We start from the raw sequence: 20,041 nt of genomic DNA, 5'->3' as shown, positions 1-20,041 counted from the left end.
ATAAGGACCTGAAGGAAGAAGCATGTAACCTATGAATATTTAGTTCTCAGTAGAGGGGTAAACTTCCATGTAGGATACCTTTAAAAAATATGTAGTTAACCGAAGAATCTCAGATTAGAAAGACAGTGTCGAAGTCCAGCTCGCTTACTTCCCTCCCTCCGTTACAGTAGCCTCTGCTTACATATCTCTGGCGGTAGGAAATGCACTACTCGTATTTTCTAGTAAATCCGCTTGAAGGAAGTTCTTCGCAGTGAGCTAAAATGACCTTCTTGGTCTCCCTGCTCATGAGCCCTGGATGGGAAGTAGTTAATCTCGAGTCATAGGTGCTGCTTCAGACCAGTATGAGGGGTGGGTGGGTGGGTGGGTGGGTGTGTTGAGGCTTCTTTCTCTTTTACTCTCTACTTGCCATCACCCTTGGATTCTCTCTTCACTTAAATTAACCAATTAGTCCTCACAGCAATCCTACAGAGTAAGTACTGTCATTATCCCCATTTAGTAGACAACAAAATATAGGTGTAGAGAGGTTAAGAAATCTGCCTAAAATTACCCAGACTTGGCTACAACTTGAAAGTAGCAGAGCTGGGATTTTAACACAGGCAACCCGGCTCCCATGTCGGTGTTTTTACTGTTCTTCTGCACTGATGAGTTGCTTTTTTTTTTTTTTTTTTTTAATTTTTTAAAAATATTCTATTTATTTGTCAGAGCACAAGCAGAGGGAGCAGCAGGCAGAGGGAGAAGAGACTTGATCCCAGGACCCTGGGATCATGACCTGAGCTGAAGGCAGACACTTAACTGACTGAGCCACCCAGGCATCCCTACACTGATGAGTTTTAAAAACAAAAATGTTTCTGGAGCTACTTAGTGTAGGAACCAATAACCTTTCATGTGTTAAGAGCCCGTGGAAGAACCACCTTTTTAAAGCCTAGTCACCCCCCCTTCTGGTGAAGCCTCTCGGTCAGTGAGGAGAGGATAAATCAGGTCCCAAATCTTCTGTTTCGGGAGGCAAGAGAGCGCTTCATCCGGGATGGCTAAATTACCACACCACGAGTGCCTAAAAGAAATCCCCTTCTTTTATCTGGTAAATTTATTAGGAACATCTCTTCAGCTGACACTGCGTAAATGAGGCCTCGTTGCCCACAAAGGGCAGGACGGAAGGGGCGCAGAGGCAGGGAGATGAAAGCCCCAGCATCAAATGGGAAGGAGTCCGAACGCTGGGCCAGGCAGGTCCTCAAGGCGGGAAAGTCCAAAGGAAATGAAAAGGAAACGCAACTGCTGCCTTTAGCCGGAATCCAACGTAACGTTCAATTTGTATGTTTTTGTTTAGATACGGACATGGTCATAATTTACCTGTCAGCTGGCATTACATCAAAGGACTCCTCGGAGGAAGATAAAAAGGCGACTCTCCGTGTCATCAATGAAGAAAATAGCTTTCTAAACAACTCCGTAATGATTCTCACCTATGCCCTCATGAATGGTAGGTAGTGTTTCGAGATTTTTCTTTCAGATGAAAGTTCTCTCTAAGTGCATGCTGCTTTCAGAAAAAATAAAAAAGAACCCTAACAGTGTGCGCTTTGAAGAAGGGTGTAAGAAGAGAGGCCACCAAGCAGCTTCCTGCCCAAGCCTTTCTCTTCCTAACGTTCCTATTCAGGGCATGTGTTAGGATGTCACTCTGTCTTCCTCTCTCTCTCCAGCCAACTGCTCATTTCTAAACCTTCTCCAGTGATGTGGTCTTGCAGAGGATTCTGTACTGCTCCATTTTTTTTTTCAGTTCTCCTTCATATTCTTGGATTTTGATACTGCATGGAGGTTATTAACTGAGCTCATTGATTTAAGCTTCAGGAAGCCAAAGTACTGACCTAGATTCTTCTGTATACCCGAGCCAGTGAATATCACATTTCTCTGCAGAATCACCACCTAAAGCCTCTTCTGCTACTTTCTCCACCTCAGCGTCCTTAACCGTGTAATGGAGATAAGAATTACCCACGTGCCAGGGCTGTTGCAGAGATTAACCCTGATGTAAACACGCAGGACAGTGTGTCACTTTGTAGGTACTCCTGAAGGTTGATTTTGTTGCTATTAAATCAGTATGTGGAAGGGTTTAGTAAATCGGCAAATCTGAGGAAGTAAGTACTTGGTTTTTTCCCTCTGCTCTCCAGCATGTCCTCCTGTCTGACTACGGCCCAGTTCTCTAGCTTTTCTGCCATGTCCTGTCTCTTCACCTGTCAATGCATGTGGCTCTTTCCCCAGAGCGTCGCCTTCAGGCCCCTTACCCTCAGTGTTCGGGGTGACCACATTCTCTTGTTTTTAAGAGGCCATGTCTTGGGGCGCCTGGGTGGCACAGCGGTTAAGCGTCTGCCTTCGGCTCAGGGCGTGATCCTGGCGTTATGGGATCGAGCCCCACATCAGGCTCCTCCGCTGGGAGCCTGCTTCTTCCTCTCTCACTCCCCCAGCTTGTGTTCCCTCTCTCGCTGGCTGTCTCTATCTCTGTCGAATAAATAAATAAAATCTTAAAAAAAAAAAAAAAAAAAAAAGAGGCCATGTCTTAAAGTAGGAGCTCTTCCCACCTTTGGGCTTTTATTTGTCCCATCTACTTCCAGATTTCCATGCAGAACCATGTGGCTGTAGGGACAGTGGTTCTCATTTAAATGTGCTAGGGATTACTTGGAGATTATTTTTTAAATGCAGACTCCCAGGCAGTACAATTGGATTTTTATTCAGATCTGCTTAGGCAGAGTCCAGGAATCTGTGTTTGGGTCAGCATGATTCTTTTCCAGATATTTTGTGGACTTTCCATGGAAGAACTCAGGTTGAGTTCTAGAGGTTGAGTTCCAGTCTCCATCTCTTAGCTGTGTGGCTTATGGCAAGTTACTTAATCTCTTAAGGCTTCAGTTATATCTGTAAAATGAAAATCATAAAATGTACCTGGAGTTACTGTGCTAATAAATAAGATGTGTTAAAGTTTCCTAACACAGTACCCAATCAAGAACTTGTCCTCAAAGCTGGTCAAAGGAGGGAGTTAACATCTGTGTGATCTCCTTTCTCGGTGCACCTCAAAGGCGGAGGTGCTCCTCGCGCACTCTGGCTCAGGACCAGTGTTCGGTGTTCAGTGTTTCAGTATTCTGTTCAGTATTTCAGTATTGCTTGTCCCCCAGCGTGCTGTGCTTGTTTCTGTTAAATGTGTCATCCATGACACTGAATGTTGTGCTCATGTGCTCTTCTCTCCTCCTCCTCCCTCCACTTTACACAAGAGTGTGAGCTTCTCAGACATGAACCGTGTCTTAGTTCTCTTTGTGTTCTGAGCATTGAGCACAGGGCTGAGCACAGCTGAGATGGGCAAGGATGGCCTGTTTTTGTCTGGGGCACATACCATTTCATTCTTATCTCTGGGTGTCATTTACTCGTTTCCCCAGTGGTTTAGCTTCTTTGACTCAGGAAGGGAAGAAAATAAAGTTTGTTGAGTCTACAGAGTGTAACATAGGGCACTGAGGTTTTGGAGCTGTACTATACAAAGTCCCTGTCCTCAAGAAGCTTGTGACTTCATGAGAAAGATAGACAAGGCTGATGAATTCAGTGCAATAGCCCAGGGGTAAGAAAACACAAAAGGGTGCTTCTGCCTCTCCCCGTGCCCATGCGTGCTCTCTCTCTCTCTCTCTCTCTCTGTATCTCTCTATCTCAAATGAATAAATCAAAAAAAAAAAAAAAAAAGAGAGAGAGACAGAAAGAAAACATAAAAGGAAGTGATCACTTATTTTCCATTAGATTTGAAAGTCTGCCCAGGCAGATGCTGACTAAAGAAGTGTCCTCACTATCACCCAGCTCTTCACTGGTCCTAAATCTTCCCACTAGAGAATCTTTGCACCTGCTGTGCTGCTGCTGATTCCAGTCTTCTAAAACCTCTGGTTACTTCCCTCTAACCACCCATATCTCTTCTTTTTCCTCCCTTTAATCTAGCTAGACACAAGATCCTCACTGTCAGGTTTCCCTCTCCAAATGCTGTCTCAAAGCATCATTCATGAAGGTTGACACATGCCCTTACTCTGCCTCAGATAGGGAAGCAGAGCCACTATGAGAATTTTGGTGTAATGAATTTATTACCAGAATTAGAGAATACACAATTGAGGAGAAAACTGAGAAAGTAAAGATCCAGAAAGAGGAGTTGACAGCCCAGCATTTAGTAACCAGCTCTGTATGGGTGAACGAGTTGGAGCTTGTGGGGATGTCTGAAAGCTAAGAACATTGAAGACCCCTTAGGAGGTCTGCTTAGAAGTCTGTGGGAGGTTGTTGGCTCTTCATGGCTGCTATACCCCTGTAGACTCATTGAAACATCGGGAATGAGCCTAGGTTTGCCCTTGTTGAGCATGCCAGCCAACAGTGAGAAAGGGAACTAAATGCAGATTGGGGAAGGGTAAGACAAAATGGAACATCCTGGTCCCTCTGTGTCTGTTTCACCTCTCACATCTGTAGCAGTTCAGTTTTGGCCACCTTTAACCTAGAAACATGGAGGCAAAGGGTTCTGGGAAATGTAGTCCCAGGATGACCACATTGGTGATAGAACCATCTACCATACTTACCCGTCTACCATTCCACTGTCACCTTTGCTGTTTGTATCCTGGTGTAGTACGTAAAATACACAATCTTTGACAACCTTCCATCCCACGCTAGTCTTCTTTGCCTAGTTAGATGTTCCCATTTGTTACTTTTCTTTTACATTTGAGAGAGTCAAACAGTACATGACAAAGAAAGGAAATGTGTTTAGTGCCTTGAATTGTCTCCTTTTATCATTCACTTCTGTGAGCTTCTCAAGGGTATAAGTCCAGGATCAATCATGCCTTGTGTGTGTGTGTGTGTGTTTTGTTTTTTTAGTTTTTTTCTTTTTCACTCTAAAATCTACCACTCATCTCCCCTATCTCCACTCTGTCCAGGAAAGGGAACAATAACCTAGTTCTAACTTCTTAGCATCATTGCTGCAGCAAAATCCAAGTTATCTAAATACAGTATGTTAAGAAGGAAATTAAATCCATTAGATCCTTGCATGACTTTAGACATGGGCTTCCAAGGCGAGAAGTATACACACTCCTTAGTTAGAAATGATAAAGTCACATAAGAAGTAGGTGAACCATGAACTCTTCAGTTTTTGTTTGTTTGTTTGTTTGTTTAAAGGCGAAATAGTTAACATGAGGCAAAGCCTATTTAAAACTCATTGGTAGAATCTCAGGAGTGACTGAAATCATTTGAATTTGTTTACAGTGGCACCCATGTGGGATCAGTTACTAATCCTTCTGACTGTGTTCCAACAATAGCAAACCAAAATTTTTAAAAAGGTTTATTAAATTTATTTTTCTGCTACAGATTACAGATGTTGTAGAACAATACATCCCAGTATGCCTAAATCTTTTAGGAAGTTTTTAAAACCCTCTAAACATAGAAGATACACATTAAATAAATCAGATCCAGTACTGTCCTAACAGTATCAATCATGAAAGCATTTGTAATTAACTTAAAGACACGGGGTTTGGAGGCATCACTAAATGCAATACAGAATTCTTCCATTTAGTTCCATGAGACTTTGGCAATTGTTTAATAGGCAAAGAGGTAAGAAGTGAAATGATAAACCTCTATCTTTTAAAACTCTTACAACTTCATCTAATTTAAATGCAGACTTGTTAATCACTACTTTTGCTTTCAAATATTAAATGCAGAAAAATTAAACTTTTAGGGGAGAACATATCGTTGCCAAATGGGGCTCTTATATTTTTACTCATGTGGTTTTCATCATTGCCTTTTGAAGAATCCCTTTGCCCTCTTGACTTTTTGAGGAAAGACTATGCCTCATGCTTTGTTCCTCGGCAAAAATGGGTAACTGTGTCCCGGGTCCCGGTTGACTCTGCAAGACTCCTTTGCCATTGCAAGCCTGCATCTGTGCCCTTATTAAATCTAAATGGCCAGGTTATTGAATGGAGATGCACCATTTTGATTTATACTGTGTGTCTTTGGCTTTCCATTGTAGATGGGGTGACTGGTTTGAAAGAGCTAGCTTTTCTGAGAGATCTGGCTGAACAGAACTCAGGGAAGTATGGCGTGCTGGACCGGACGGCCTTGCCTGTGATTAAGGGGAGCATGATGGTGCTGAACCAGCTGAGTAACCTGGAGACCACAGTCGGCAGGTTCTACACCAACCTTCCCAACCGGATGATTGATGAGGCTGTCTTTAGCCTTCCCTTCTCTGATGAGATGGGAGATGGTGAGTCTGGGGGAAACTTTCTACTAAAGAAAGGGGAAAAGAAATGGACCTAAGTCGACCAAGACAGTAGCTTTTAAATGTTGTTTGACGCTTGCCTGTGAGCATTAGAGGGTCTGCACAGGCAAGGGTAGCAGTCATCTCTGTCTCTAGTCAGAGGGTGGCACAGCCCTATGCCAGCAGTCCGGTAGCACTGTACTTTAGAGCAGAAATCCCCAGCCCTGTTTTTTCCACATTGCCTTACCCTTAGTCAACATAATGGGTCTGTTTATTGGGGGAGGGCGGTGCTTACTGAGGATTCCCCAATATCCAAAAGTTGTTGAATTGGAACAAAAGAGTGACTTTGCAGAGCAGGTGGTAAATCTCAGAAACGCTTAGGATTCAGCCTGAAAGGTAAAGCAACATGCTGTGGTCAGACAAGACAGGCTTGGCATGAGAGGTTTTCAGGCCCCACTCTACCCCTTAAATTGTTGTCCTTGATAATTTATTTAATCTCATTCATTCATTCCCACTTGGTCACCTGTTCAAAATGTAGGAATGTCTTTCGTCTAATATATCTTCCAGGTTATTAGGATGAGAAGACTTATCGGTGCCTGGCATACCTCCCAGTAATAATTACTGCTCTTACTGGTTTATTACCTTTCCTTCTTATTATGACTGTCATCCTCTTCATCATCCTGACATCACAAGTTACTCATAACACGATGTTGGGTAAAGCGTTTAACCTTCACGTGATTAACTTTCCTGGTCTATAAAATGGGAAAAATATTTCCATCAAGGCAGTTGTGAAGATGACATGCGCTAATATAGGGGAAGCATCTAGAATAATGGCTGGCCAACATATATTCTCACTAAAAGTACAGCCTTTTTTGGTCCCTCTCATATTCTTGTTTATCATTTCGCCACCGTGCTTCCCTTTCTTCTCAGAGAGGATGGAAGAGGAAGCTGATTACTAGCCAGACAGATGCCATCACCTCATGAGATCCTATTTTTATGTTCCCAAAACTAGGAACTCTCACAAATAAAGATATCCAGAGAATACTCATGTATAAAAGGTAATAGGCCTATAGAGTGTGTTTTCTAAAAATTAGGTTAAAAAAAATGTTTTCTAAGAATTAGGTAAAAAAAAAAAAAATTAGGTTTTTTCCATAAGGAAGAAATATGGTAGCCTCTGCTCCACGTCAGTTTTTTTATCCTTCCTGATTCTGGCAGAGCCCACAGATGTGGATAGCATAGAAACTCCCACTTTTAGATAAGGTTATTTCCTTTCACAGGGAAATGTCGAGCTTTAAATGCAAGTGACCTTTTATGCATCTAGCCCACAGTATTGAGTGCCAGCCAAGGCTTGTGTCAGGCAATGATGGGTAAGGCACACATCCCACCCTCAACAAGCATGTAAGTCTGATAAGAGAAAAGACAGATCAATGAATCATGTTACTACTACGTCAGAGGAATAAAGGCAGATGTGGAAACTGAGTCCTGTACAAGCACAGGGGTTTATGCTGTCAAATCCCGTTACCATTAGTGATATCAGGTAGAGTAAGACCTTTTCTGAAATTCACCTCCACCACCCCAAGAGCTACCCAAAGGCTTTCAATCAAATTGTGGGCAAATCTTTGGTTCCTTGTTGGCTGATGCTTTCCAAAGTGTCGACCTCAGGGCCTCTTTTCTGAATCCTCTGTGGTGTATTTCAGGGACTGCTTTACCGGTCTGTCGCATTCCCCTTCTAGGGCGTGCCTTTCATGTTTGTATTTTCAGTCCCCAGAACGAGTGGGTGGCATCTCCTCTAACTCCACAACATGGGGATACTGAGTCTAGGGAATCCCATGTTTACGTGGCTCTCATTCAGAACCCCCACAGATTAAAATATTGGTGACTGGACATACTTCTTTTAACAAGTAAATCTATGTACTATAGGTTACAGTAGAGAGGGCGTTTTAGGGATTTCATTAAGTGTAGCAAGAGCTTAGCATACTTTATTTGCCACAGTGGAATGAAGAGTCTTCTGTCCGAGTTGATAATTGAAAAGTAAGATTGTGTTTCTTTTTTCAGGCTTGTTCTCAAAATAGCCAAAGAAATCTTAAGTGAGCATATGATCTCAGAGTATTTCTTTTGTACTTCACTGCTCTATGAAAACGGCTTTAATCTTAGACATAAGCCCAGGGGAGCATGGCATGCAGGTTATGACCTCTGTCTCAGTGCTAGCCCTCAAGAGCTGCTCCGTCATTTATAACCCATGTGTCCAGGGATACCTGGGCAAAAACCTCCTTAAAATACATTTCTAAAACCTTCTGTTGACTGCCTAAAGAATGCCTTTGAAATTCTAATAGTGCACAACTTTTCTTATTTCCTGATATTGATTTAAAATTGACATAAAACATTGCATTCATTTTAGGTATACAACATAATGATTTGATACATGTATATGTTGTGCAATGATCACCACAGTGCGCTTGGTTAACATTCGTCACCTCACATAGTTAAAAAATTTTTTTCTTGAAATGAGAACTCTTAAGAACTATTCTCTTAGCAGCTTTCAAATATACAATACAGTATTGTTAACTATAGTCACCATGCTGTATATTACATATCTCCAGAACTTATCTTATAACTGGGCATAACTTCTCACAGAGTTTTTCGGTGTTGTATGCACTTCCTCCTACCAAGTGATACATTTAATTGGCCTTTGCGACCACGACAAGATGAATGATACTTTGAGTGGACCTCATATGGGTTTCTCTGTGTGGAAGTCTATTTGCAGGTATCCAAATCCCTTTCCTGGGTGTTGATAGAAGAATGGCTTTCTGATATGCTGTTAAGGTGTGAACCTACCATGAAGCACAGGAAAATATAAGTGTAAGATGGAGAGAAACCATCCATCTTTTTGTTTCGAGTTTTATTTAGAACCATGGGACTGTGGCACTGCTCAGGTTGCTAGGGATCATTCTGTCTCTGACACATGAAGAGACTCTGTTCAGAGAGGTGGCACCACTTAACTTAGGAGGAGAGCCCGGCTGTCCTGATGCTCAGGGCTACGTACTGACCCCACTACTCACGCTCTCTCCTCTTGTACATTTTCTTTGCCTTTGCTTTTCCCTGTCCTGATTATCCTAGGGTTTTTGTATGGCCTGTGAGCTGAGAATGCCATTTATATTTTTAAAGCTTTTTTTTTTTTTTAATCTAACTACCCCTAAAAATCAGTAAAGCAGTTAGCACTGCGTACTTTAAGCAGATGTGGAAACTGGGGCTCAGAGAAGTTATGTCCATGCCTTATGTATAATATAATACATAAAGGGGCACAGCTAGGCTAGAACCCAAATTTTCAGAGTCCTTGAGCAGTGATCTTTCACATTCCATTGGGTCTTCCCCAGTGAGGAAACAGAATCAGGTAGTAAGTGCTGCTGATGTTTTGCACTGATCTGGAAAGTCCTGTCCTTTTAGGTGAAGAAATAGTGGAAAATGTATAAATTAACTGGGGTATCTGAACCTCCAAAATTAGCTGGGGTATCTGAACCCCACGGAAGACTCTCCATGCCCTGCAATCTTATTCACTTACACTGTCTGCAGAGTTAGTGGTCGGCTCCTGAATCCCACAGGTCGCCTCTTCCAAGCAGAACTGAGATGGCAGATCATAGCCTTCATGATTCACAAGAGCACAGCTCCAGCCTTTGTCCGGTGCCTTCTCTGCTATCCTTTGGATTGTTCTGTTTTTAACCCATAGGTTTGATAATGACTGTCAGTAAACCCTGTTATTTTGGAAACCTACTTCTGGGAATTGTAGGTGTGGACGTGAACTTGGCTTACATCCTTGAAGACGTGACGTATTACCAAGATTCTTTGGCTTCCTATACTTTTCTCATAGATGACAAAGGTAATCTGCTAAAAATTAGTCATGGGAAAGAATGACTTTTTTTGTAACCTGAAGAAAATTATCTGTAGATATTCTGATACCCACAAAGTAGGAAAATTACAGTATTTATAGAAAAATAGTATGACCTATAACTGCTCGTCTGTAGTGGAAACCATAAAGATGGCAGAATGAATCTAAAAATGATGCATTTGTTTCTAGGGCACGGGGCTGGCTCAGTCTGTTAAGCATCCGATTCTTGATTTTGACTCAGGTCATGATCTCAGGGTCATGAGATTGAGCTCCATGATGGCACGGAGCATGCTTAAGATTCTCTCTCTCTTTAAAACAAAACAAAACCGCATTTGTTTCTATATTGTGCTAAGGAGTAGGTAACAGTGACTTAAACATCAGGAAATTAGACTTGAGGATTGAATGACATGTAAAATGTGATGCTTTTTATTTTTTAAAGGATTTTATTTTTCTGTATCATTATCTTTAAATTCACTGGCATTAAGTTTTATGTAATAGCTTAGAACATTTTTATAAAACAAAACCCAATGACCAGTACCTCGAAGATATTCTTGATTGGACAGTTGTTCCATAATTCAAGGCATCTTTCTACACCTCAAGAGTTTTATGCAAGAACACATAAAACCAGTTCAGTTTTTATTGGACTGGTGAGTTACATGCTGAGATGTTGCGTATGGGGCAGTCATCCCAGAGTATCCCGCATTTCAAATGTATGATAGGTACTTGTATTAGAATCCGCACTTCCCAGCATGTTTCCCATAGCGTGTATTTTTGTTTTATTTCAGGGTATACACTTATGCACCCATCTCTCACCAGGCCATATTTACTATCAGAACCCCCACTTCATACTGACATCATTCATTATGAAAATATCCCAAAATTTGAGTTGGTTCGGCAAAATATCCTAAGGTAAGGAAAAGGTGAAAGTTGTAGTATTTTGGACCTTTTGAGGTCAAATATGAATGTTTATTATAGGATATAAAACAAGTATATAAATTAATGTTATTAAAAGTATACTCTAAATTTTTCGTAAGAATAGTAGCTAAAATTCTATTTACTTTTTATAACAACAGGTAAGGTCTCTTAAAACTATTACTTAGGGAAAATGTAAGTCAGATTCTGTGTTCACATTGCCATTAATTATAAAATCGGATATATGTTACCTCGTTTAAGAAAAACTCCAGTTGTACTAAATTGAAAAATGTTGGCGAAATAAAAGGTTAAGTTGAGGACCAGCTTTCCAGCATGCCAAAAACTAGCTTGGCAAAATAGTGTCCATTCCAAGTTGACAGCACAATCATATACAACGTTTTCTTTTGAAATAAAAAACAGATTGGATTTTTTCCAACCGTGATACATTATTTTGGCAGATGGTAACCTATAGAGAAATGGGTCTTTGTGCTCATTGGTTGTAAATTAATGACAGTGATTCGAGACAAGTTTGTCTCTGGAAAGAATTAGAATTTGGGGGGGGGGGGTAGAGAGCAAGGAATATTTTAGTGCTGAATGACATCATGCTTTTACAAAATTGAAAATTTCACATTATCTCTTTCAAAAGCGATGAGCTTCATTGCTTTTCAAAATCAGGAGGTGGTCATTGACTCACAGCTTCTTCCCTGCCTTTAATTAAGTGCTTAATTTTATCTTTTGCCTGAAGTATTTCATTCTGTTGCCAACGCAGCCTCCCTCTGGGCAGTCAGATCATCGCAGTCCCTGTGAACTCATCCCTGTCTTGGCATATAAACAAGCTGAGAGCCACTGGAAAGGAGGCCTACAATGTGAGCTATGCCTGGAAGATGGTGAGTTGCAGGACGCTTCGCTTGAGGAGCTGCTATTTATGCGGGAATTCTGGGCAACTTAGATCTGATAATGTTGCTCATCAATTTTAAAACGATGGGGAAAAAGAAGAGATTTTTTCCTCTTTTGTGTGTAAAACCAATCCTTGTGCATGTGGAAGAAGTAAAACCGTATAAAAGGATACAAAGGAAAAAGTGAACTTCGCCCTTCCCCCTCTCCCACCCTTGACCTGCCGTTCCCCAGAAGCCGCCACTTTTATCAGTTTCCAGAACCTTTTTGTTCATACACAGGCATCTCTATCTGGGCGTGTGCATGCACATTTACTGGCTGTATGGTGTTGCACTGTACTGATGGACGGTCCTCTTATCAATATACCTTGAGATTATATCCAGTGAGGTGTTTTCTTTGTTGTTGTTTTTATCATTTTAAACTCAGATTGTGGAAGTTAGGGGTTGAAAAGGAAATGCGAAAGCATAAATGCCCTCTACTGACATTCTCCAAAGCAAAGAAACTTTCAGATTAGAATCTGGATTATTCATATTCGCCAACGGCAGATGGACAGTCTCGTGACCGCCTGTAGCCCCCACTTCCTTCAGCACCCTTTGACAAGCCTCATGCAGATAGCAGGCGTCAAGCATCAAAGGTTCGAGCGCACACTGCCCGTGTTATCCATGTGCCTGCCCTTTACTCCCTCTTCCCAGCTGAAAAGAGATGCTGTTGTGAGGCCCTTTGTCCTATAATTGGCCAAAAGCTGAGTGGACTTTGATTTTTTTTATCATCACCTTTTAATCACTAAATTTAAAATGCAGTCCTATTAGAGATTCCTTACTTGGCCATATCTGGTGTTTCACCCACTGATTCCAAATGGAGCTGCGTACTCATCCCTTTAAGAATGACTTACTGAACATTTCCAGTGAGCTAAGAAGGATCAAGAGGAATGATGCTTTCTCTGCCCTCAGCACCCAGTCCAGTGGTGGATGCGGACCGACAACTCGATCCAGTGTCTGTGTCTGGAATGATAGGAATTGGGATGTTAGGACTTGGCAGAAGCCAACAGGCCCCTAATTAGATAGGACTCTCCTCCGACCTTCTTGTTCCATTCTTTTCTTCTTCTTCTTGTTCCATTCTTAAAGCATCATTCTGACGACATTGATTTCTACAAGGAAAACAAAAGCAAACAAAATAATAAATCTTTTGAGAAATTCACAATTTACAAGCCTAATTCTGATATTTTATTGTTTGGTAATAGAGATTTGCAAGCGGTCGGAGTCTATTTTGAAACTCTTTTAGCTCATTTTCAGGATTTTTTTTTTTAAGAATAATTGCACCATCTACCCTTATTTTTATAAATTTCAAGATAAGGATGAATTGCTTAATTTTCCCATCAGAAAGGGTAAGCCACACGCCAGAACACTTCTTTGAAAAATATTTTGTATTTGAAATTGGGAGGTCGTGTACCTCTAGTCTGTCCTGATTGAAAGCAACTCAGTTGCATCCCAAGAAAATATCTCCCTTAATATGTGTTGGCATTCAAAGAGAAAGAAGGATGGGGCACCTGGCTGACTCAGTTGGTCTAGCATGCGACTCTCAATCTCAGGGTTGTGAGTTCGAGCCCCACGTGTGGAGATTACTGAAAAATAAAATCCTTAAGAAAATAAAGAGAAAGCAGGAGATATGAGTATTTTTAAGACCTTTTTTGCACAGTGAATAAACCCAATGCTAACATTTTGGAAAGAAGTATTCTTAAGGTTTTCTTCAGTGGTATCAATAAATTCTGGCCATTCCGTGTAGCCAAATGGCTCTGATCGTGTCATCACTTCAGGTAGAAGTGTTAGCTTTCTCAGAGTTCCAAAGTGGTCAAGAACATCACTATTCAGTGAAAACTTAAAGAGGTAATAAACAATGAGATAGAAGTTAAAGAGGCTTGCCTGGTTACCCTGCAATATGAACAAATAAAATTTTAAGTTCCTTTTTGTTACTTTTGGGAGCAGGGGAGCAGATACTCCTCTTGTCTTCAGGAATAAAATGGATTCTTCTACTAAATATAATTCAAAGAGATTCAGCTTATGTTGAGAATGATGATTTAAACTGCTTAGCATCCATAGATACAGCAGATACTGATGGATTATTTCACTGAATTAATTTAAATAGAACGTGAGAGATTATGTTAGCAGCGTTAAGAGATTACTGCTCTGTCACTGTGCGCCCCAGTCCGTCTTTGAGCATTTGAGGAGGCTGCATGCTGAGGCAGAAGAAAGGATTGACTTCAGAAGGTATTAGAGTGTTCCTGTGTGACACAGGCATGGCTCGCTTCAAAACATGAATCCCATGGGCAATCAGTGAAAAAAAAACAAAAAAATCCACTCCCCAATCATGGAGAGCCCTTCTAGGTATATTCTGGGTCCTTAATGCAAAGACTCTTTTTTCACCTAAGAACATGATAAAAAGACCTGTATTGAAATCCATTTTCCTTTCCAGCTCGGAACTGCTTCTGAAGTGTTGCTTTTAGACGCTTAGGGGACCTCTTAATTTTTCTCCTACAGAATAGACCCAAGTGAGGGTCTATTATCCCATTCTACAATTATATTCTGGTCACTCTGGCAAAGTTTTTGTCTTTTAGTTCCTTGGAACATGTAACGCAGGAAACCAAGGATGACTACGTGAAACAGGGAGAGGGGAAATCATAAATGCTACTAGGGGGCACTACCATTTTCTAATGGAGGAGCAGGCGGGTGGGGGAAGGATTAAATCTGCTAATCTAACCGAGTACCCTTGGCAGCAGTGCTTGGAAGCAGTCCCACAGAGATGCAGATTTCTCCTGTGCTGAAAAGGATTCTGCAGCCATCTTCATAAACCCTAAATTACACTTAACTCTAACCTGCCTACTTAAAAATTTCTCCTTGATCATGACGTAAATCCTTTGGGCTGCTGTAGTTCTCACTGTCCTTTAGTTTTAACTTAGCTGGTTATCACACTTTCCCTTTATTGACCAGCCATCTTCTAACTAGAATGTGCCCGTCTTCTTTATATAATGGACTTACAGACGTTTGGCTATCTTGTACTTTTCAGTTAAGGAAGTCGTATTAAGTAGATTGCCTTGGTTTTTTTAATTCTTTGGGGGACACTCTTCCCAATAACTTTGTTTAAGCGTCTTTTTCTACAAGCCAAGTGAACTTGGAAGTATTCCTATTTGTACATATGAGCTTAGTAAATTAGGCTAAGCTATAGCATGTTTGCCTACTGTGCTCTGAAATGACAAGTCAGACAGGCTTTGTACTTTTCATGAGTCCGAGATTCTGTTCGTCTCCAACCAGGAAAGGAGAGAGCATTAGTCGGGAGTACATGGATAAACCAGATTCTGTATGAGAGGCATGTGTATATTCATAACTGGCTTTCAAAACAGTCAGTTCTCGGAATACTCATTGCAAAACCAACTCTGTGTCGAAAATGCATTTCAAACCCAAACAGAAGTAAGTGCTATATTCCTATGCCATGTTCCAGTTTGGATTCGTTAGCCTAGAGAAGCAAAAAGATTGCTGTTCCAAAGGGACTCCTTTCTAATCCCTTTATTAGCTACATGATTTTCTGTTACAGACATTAATTTCCCTTCATCAGAAAGGAAAACAGAAACTAGGAAATGTAACCTTTGCCAGAGGTAGTTTCTATCACCCCATCTTCATGGCTTTCTTTCACTCATCAAATATTTTTCTATGTGGGACAGAGACAGAGCAGAAAATGATGTAGAGAAAGTCACTATCCCTAGGAACCTTTATTTTCTGTGTTAGAAATTTTTTATTGATTTTTCCAGGTACAAGACACTTCCTTTATTCTCTGTATTGTGGTGATACAACCGGAAATACCTGTCAAACAACTGAAGAACCTCAACACTGTCCCCAGCAGCAAGCTGCTGTACCACCGGCTGGACCTCCTGGGCCAGCCTAGTGCTTGCCTTCACTTCAAACAGCTGGCCACTCTAGGTAAAGCCCTTGCACTTTTCAGCTTCCTTTGTGGGCTGCCTCATAGCAACTCACTGTAAATATCCATTTGAATTAAAAAACCAAACCAAACCACAAAAACCCAGATACTGAATGGCAGCAGTGCCAGTTGGGGATACAGATGTGAAAATGATTTGAGGCCTTGCCTTGGATCTGGTTCTCCAGCGGATAATGAGACGAGGATTTGTGTGTTAGTTTATTAAGGATGGGCTCTAAGAAGAAACGAGGAAAGAAGGGAGGGGAATAGGATAGCGAAGGAGGAGAAAGCAAGCAAGAGTCTGATTTTAGGTGAAGTTCCAGCCTCAGCCTAATCCCGGAGTGTAAAGCCTTGGAGTATAAATGCGCTGAAAGTTGCCCAGACTCAAGAGAGGGAGCTGGACTTTCGTGTTCCTTTTATCTTTCAGCTTTCTGCTAATGCTAGGCAAAGACGTTTTAGGAGCCTGAAGTCAGAGAGTCACCAGTACGGCCCGTTAGAGACAAACACAGAGATACACAGAGATAAGGGGATACAGGGATACAGGGTAAGAGGTGGAGAATATAGTAAAGGGGGTCCAAGGGTAGCATTCCTATATAGCATATCTGGGTCTACCACAGGTCCCTGTCTTCAAAAAGAGCTTAGGAAATAGGCAAATAACTCCAAGGAAGGAAAAGGGAATTTACATTTGTAGGAACCATGTATTTTGCATTCATCGTTTGAATTAACCTATTATAGAGGAGGATAGTAGCAAGGCTGAAGTGTGACTCACGCTCCTCCCACGCCAAGGCGCCACCTCTTTAGTTGCATGCCACCCTGTGCCAGGCACATACTAGGCATTTGAGTGGTCCTCACAGTACTGTAAAACAGGCGCTCTCTTTTGCACTGTTGAAAATTCTCTGGGTTCAAAAAACTAAGACTCATTAGACAATGGGCAAACTGAGTAGAGGGGGCGCAGGCAGGAAGAGGATCACGGATAGAAGTCACCAGTCTCCAGATGCCACACGAGGGCCCTTGTGTTTGGGTTCCATCTTTTAAATTCCGTCCTATAGAGTTTCTGCCTGGTTATGAGATCTGGAGAGCAGGCCAGACTGAGTCGTCTCGTCTGTGGCAGCAGTGTAGACAACTTGAGGAAGGCCAGAGAGGTCGGTCAAAAAAGGTTGGCTTTTATGTTTGTTTGTTTTCATTTAGGTTTTGAGGTTTTGTCTTTTGCTTTTACACAAAACAGCACGTATGCCCTTTAATTCACATTTTTAAGAAATGCTCACTGAATAGCCGAGATGGGCATGACTCTCTCCAATGCTGTGGGAACAAGCTCAACATAACTACGGATAAAAATGAGGTCACTGTTTTGAAATTTGAGACCGGGAATTGCAATAGTATTGCTGGATGAGAAAAAAGCTCAAGCTTAGATTTTTTCAATTTCCTTTGCACAATCCCTTCTAACTACACTGTTCAATAATGGGAGCCACTAGCTACGTGGCTGTTGAGCACTTGAAATGCGGCCAGTCCAAGTTGGGATTTACTTTAAATGCAAAATACTTAATTTTTACGTTGATTACATGTTAAAGTGATGTTTTGGGTATATTGGATTTCATAAAATACACTAGGAAAATTAGCTTAACCTGTTTTTACTGAATGTGTCTCCTGGAAAATTTTATAGTGTACTTGAGGATTGCGTCATATTCCAGTTGGGCAGTACTGCCTCACAGAGAGGCTCACAAAACGTCAAGTTTATCCACTCAAATACTTGACATAGGACTAATGGATTAATTCTGGGTCACACAGACAGGCCATAGGCCAGGGTTTGACTTTCACTGGGCAGTCTTTCCACTATACCACCCAACCTCACCTTGGCAGTAGGACCTCCTCGGGACAACGTGAAGGGGTCACCGAGGACAGGTTAGTAACAGTTGGTAATGAAAACGAAGCAAGATACTTGAACTATAACGGAAAGGGAATGAAAAAGAAGGGAGACCATGGCAAATAAGTGGTTTCCATCTAATTTCATCGGTGATGGGGACTTTGAGGTAAGGTGTTGAATCTATGTCAGAACCCCCATCAGGAGGACTGAAGGAGGGACATTGGCTGTCTTGATACACAAGGAGGAATTTTTTTAAGTGTACATCATCCGTTGTGGTTAAGTATACATGTATGTGTGTAGCTTTATGTGTCTACCTCCTAGACATAAAGCTTTGGGTCCTTTGTCTTGGTTTTTTCTCTCCTTCAGTCCAACGTACTACAGCAGCCTTTGCTCAAATGCCCAGTCTCTGTCACTACAAGAAAGACCCACTCGCAAACTGTCTGTCCCCTTAACCTCTGGCCCTACTCCCTTGTCTCTGAAGTATTATGGATTGCCTTTCGATATTTATTATATTATCGTATTGTTCTTATTTTGTTGTTTTCCTCTTAAAAATTTCTAGTCTCTCTTACTGGTTCCTAAGCTCTTTGCAAGGGACAAATCCTCTCTCTCTGGTGTATCTGTGCCCAGGAGACCCCATGAGCATGTGCACATGAATCCATAGCACGCTGCTAGGCAACCAAACCTTTTTAAGCTTCTGGTTTTCTTCTCCTTGATAGGACTATAATACTAATCTCCCCGGCTGTCCCATGTGGTATCATGAGAATTAAATCAGACATAGCATCACTGGAAACACTTTCTTCTGATAACGGCAGACTACGTAATTCTGACCTATCCTACTGACGACAACTAAAAATGGATGGAAACTTGAAAAAAAAAACTTTCTGAAAAGTATCAAAGAACTAACATGATAGCTAGGAACTGGACTGAAGTCTAGGAGAATATAAGTGTCCAGAGGAGAAAGCCGGTATTTAAAGCCGCGTTTGCAATGCACCTGTTTACCAATACCGAAGAAACAACTAGGAAATTAAACTGTGCTTTAGGCAGTAGCTTCTTAGGGTTAGGAGGAGAGGCAGAAATCACATGCAAGGCCCCCAAAATGTGGAGGCTGACACAAGAAAACCCTCCCTTTCACCCACTGTGCATACATGTTTTAGCAGAGGTCCTAAAGAACTATATCTTTAGGGTAAGTGTGAATTGAAACGGAAGAAGCCCTTGAGTTGGGATTCCTGTTGTCTGAGTGGTCAAAGGAACCTCACACAGTAACTAGTCGTGGTTTAGTTGAATATCTACATCCCACAGTGCAGCACTCAGGCCAGTATTCCATTGTCCTATTGAGAACTCTGTCTGCCTTACCACCCTGCCTCATCCTGGAGTTTGGTGCCTGGCAGAATCCAATAACAGTCCTTTCTAGAGGAAGGACCTCCCCCATCCTGTTAGGACTAAACTCTTCCTACAAATTTGTTTTTAAGGACAATGTCCTGCACAGTCAGAGATAGCCAGGCCACAAGGAAACAAGGCAGTATGAGAACTAACCAAAGGAATGAAAAATGACCTATAGATTTAAATGAGATTAGACACAGGACAGTGGACAGTGCTTTCCGAAAGCTTCTAAAACTAATTGAACAGCGGGAAATTACACAGACAGGAATGTAGGGTTTTTGTTTCATAATATTATTCATTGTGAGGATTTCTGTCTTAGAGAACTGAGTTTTCCTCTTAGATAGGACCAGCAATTAAATTATATACAGTAACTATTCTATTTCTGTAATTTTTTGTTTATGCCAAGTTTGTCTATCCCTGTCTGAAAGAATAATTTCTTTTTATTTTTGCATTGACCCCACTCTTCCATTTTTCATTCTTTTGAAATATCAGTACTACTATGAACAACAGTAGTTAACACTCAAGCCATTTGGTATGTGCCAAACACCATCCTACATGCTTTACATTTGTTGACTCATTTGCTTGCATAAACTAACCAATGTACTTCTCACCATAACGCTGTAAGTTTGGTGCTATAATTTCTGACTTTGCAGGTGACAAAAGCATCACATATGTTACAACCTCACCCAGTGTCACATGGCCAGGAGATGGTGGAGCCCAGATTCAGCCCACTGTGGCTCCATGGCCTATGCTGCCTCCTTAGTCCTAGGAAGTGTAAGATATCCTATGTAGATCCAAGATACTTTGAGTATTTGCCATTTTAGGCATGTGTATTTGTTGTACACGTGTCTCTTGTGGTCCACTCACGACTGCAAACCCCCTGAAGGGAGAGAATGAGCGTTTTTTCCTTCTT

General features: G+C 41.4%; 1 protein-coding gene across 2 annotated transcripts in view; it reads left to right on the top strand.

Moving 5' to 3' along the window:
• The window catches only part of CACHD1 (cache domain containing 1), a 199,429-nt gene that overhangs the window by 151,717 nt on the left and 27,671 nt on the right, over positions 1-20,041 (top strand). For both annotated transcript variants that reach the window (XM_026497911.4, XM_044383778.3), the window contains 6 exons: positions 1,325-1,474; positions 6,008-6,241; positions 9,960-10,109; positions 10,904-11,027; positions 11,800-11,917; positions 15,724-15,892. In XM_026497911.4, coding sequence (XP_026353696.1) covers positions 1,325-1,474; positions 6,008-6,241; positions 9,960-10,109; positions 10,904-11,027; positions 11,800-11,917; positions 15,724-15,892 — 945 coding nt within the window. The remainder of the gene's footprint in view (positions 1-1,324; positions 1,475-6,007; positions 6,242-9,959; positions 10,110-10,903; positions 11,028-11,799; positions 11,918-15,723; positions 15,893-20,041) is intronic.

Source organism: Ursus arctos, unplaced genomic scaffold (genome assembly GCF_023065955.2).
Source record: "Ursus arctos isolate Adak ecotype North America unplaced genomic scaffold, UrsArc2.0 scaffold_12, whole genome shotgun sequence".
Classification (NCBI taxonomy): Eukaryota; Metazoa; Chordata; class Mammalia; order Carnivora; family Ursidae; genus Ursus; species Ursus arctos.
Note: the sequence above shows the minus strand (reverse complement) of the source record. Positions and strands in the feature narration are given on the sequence as shown.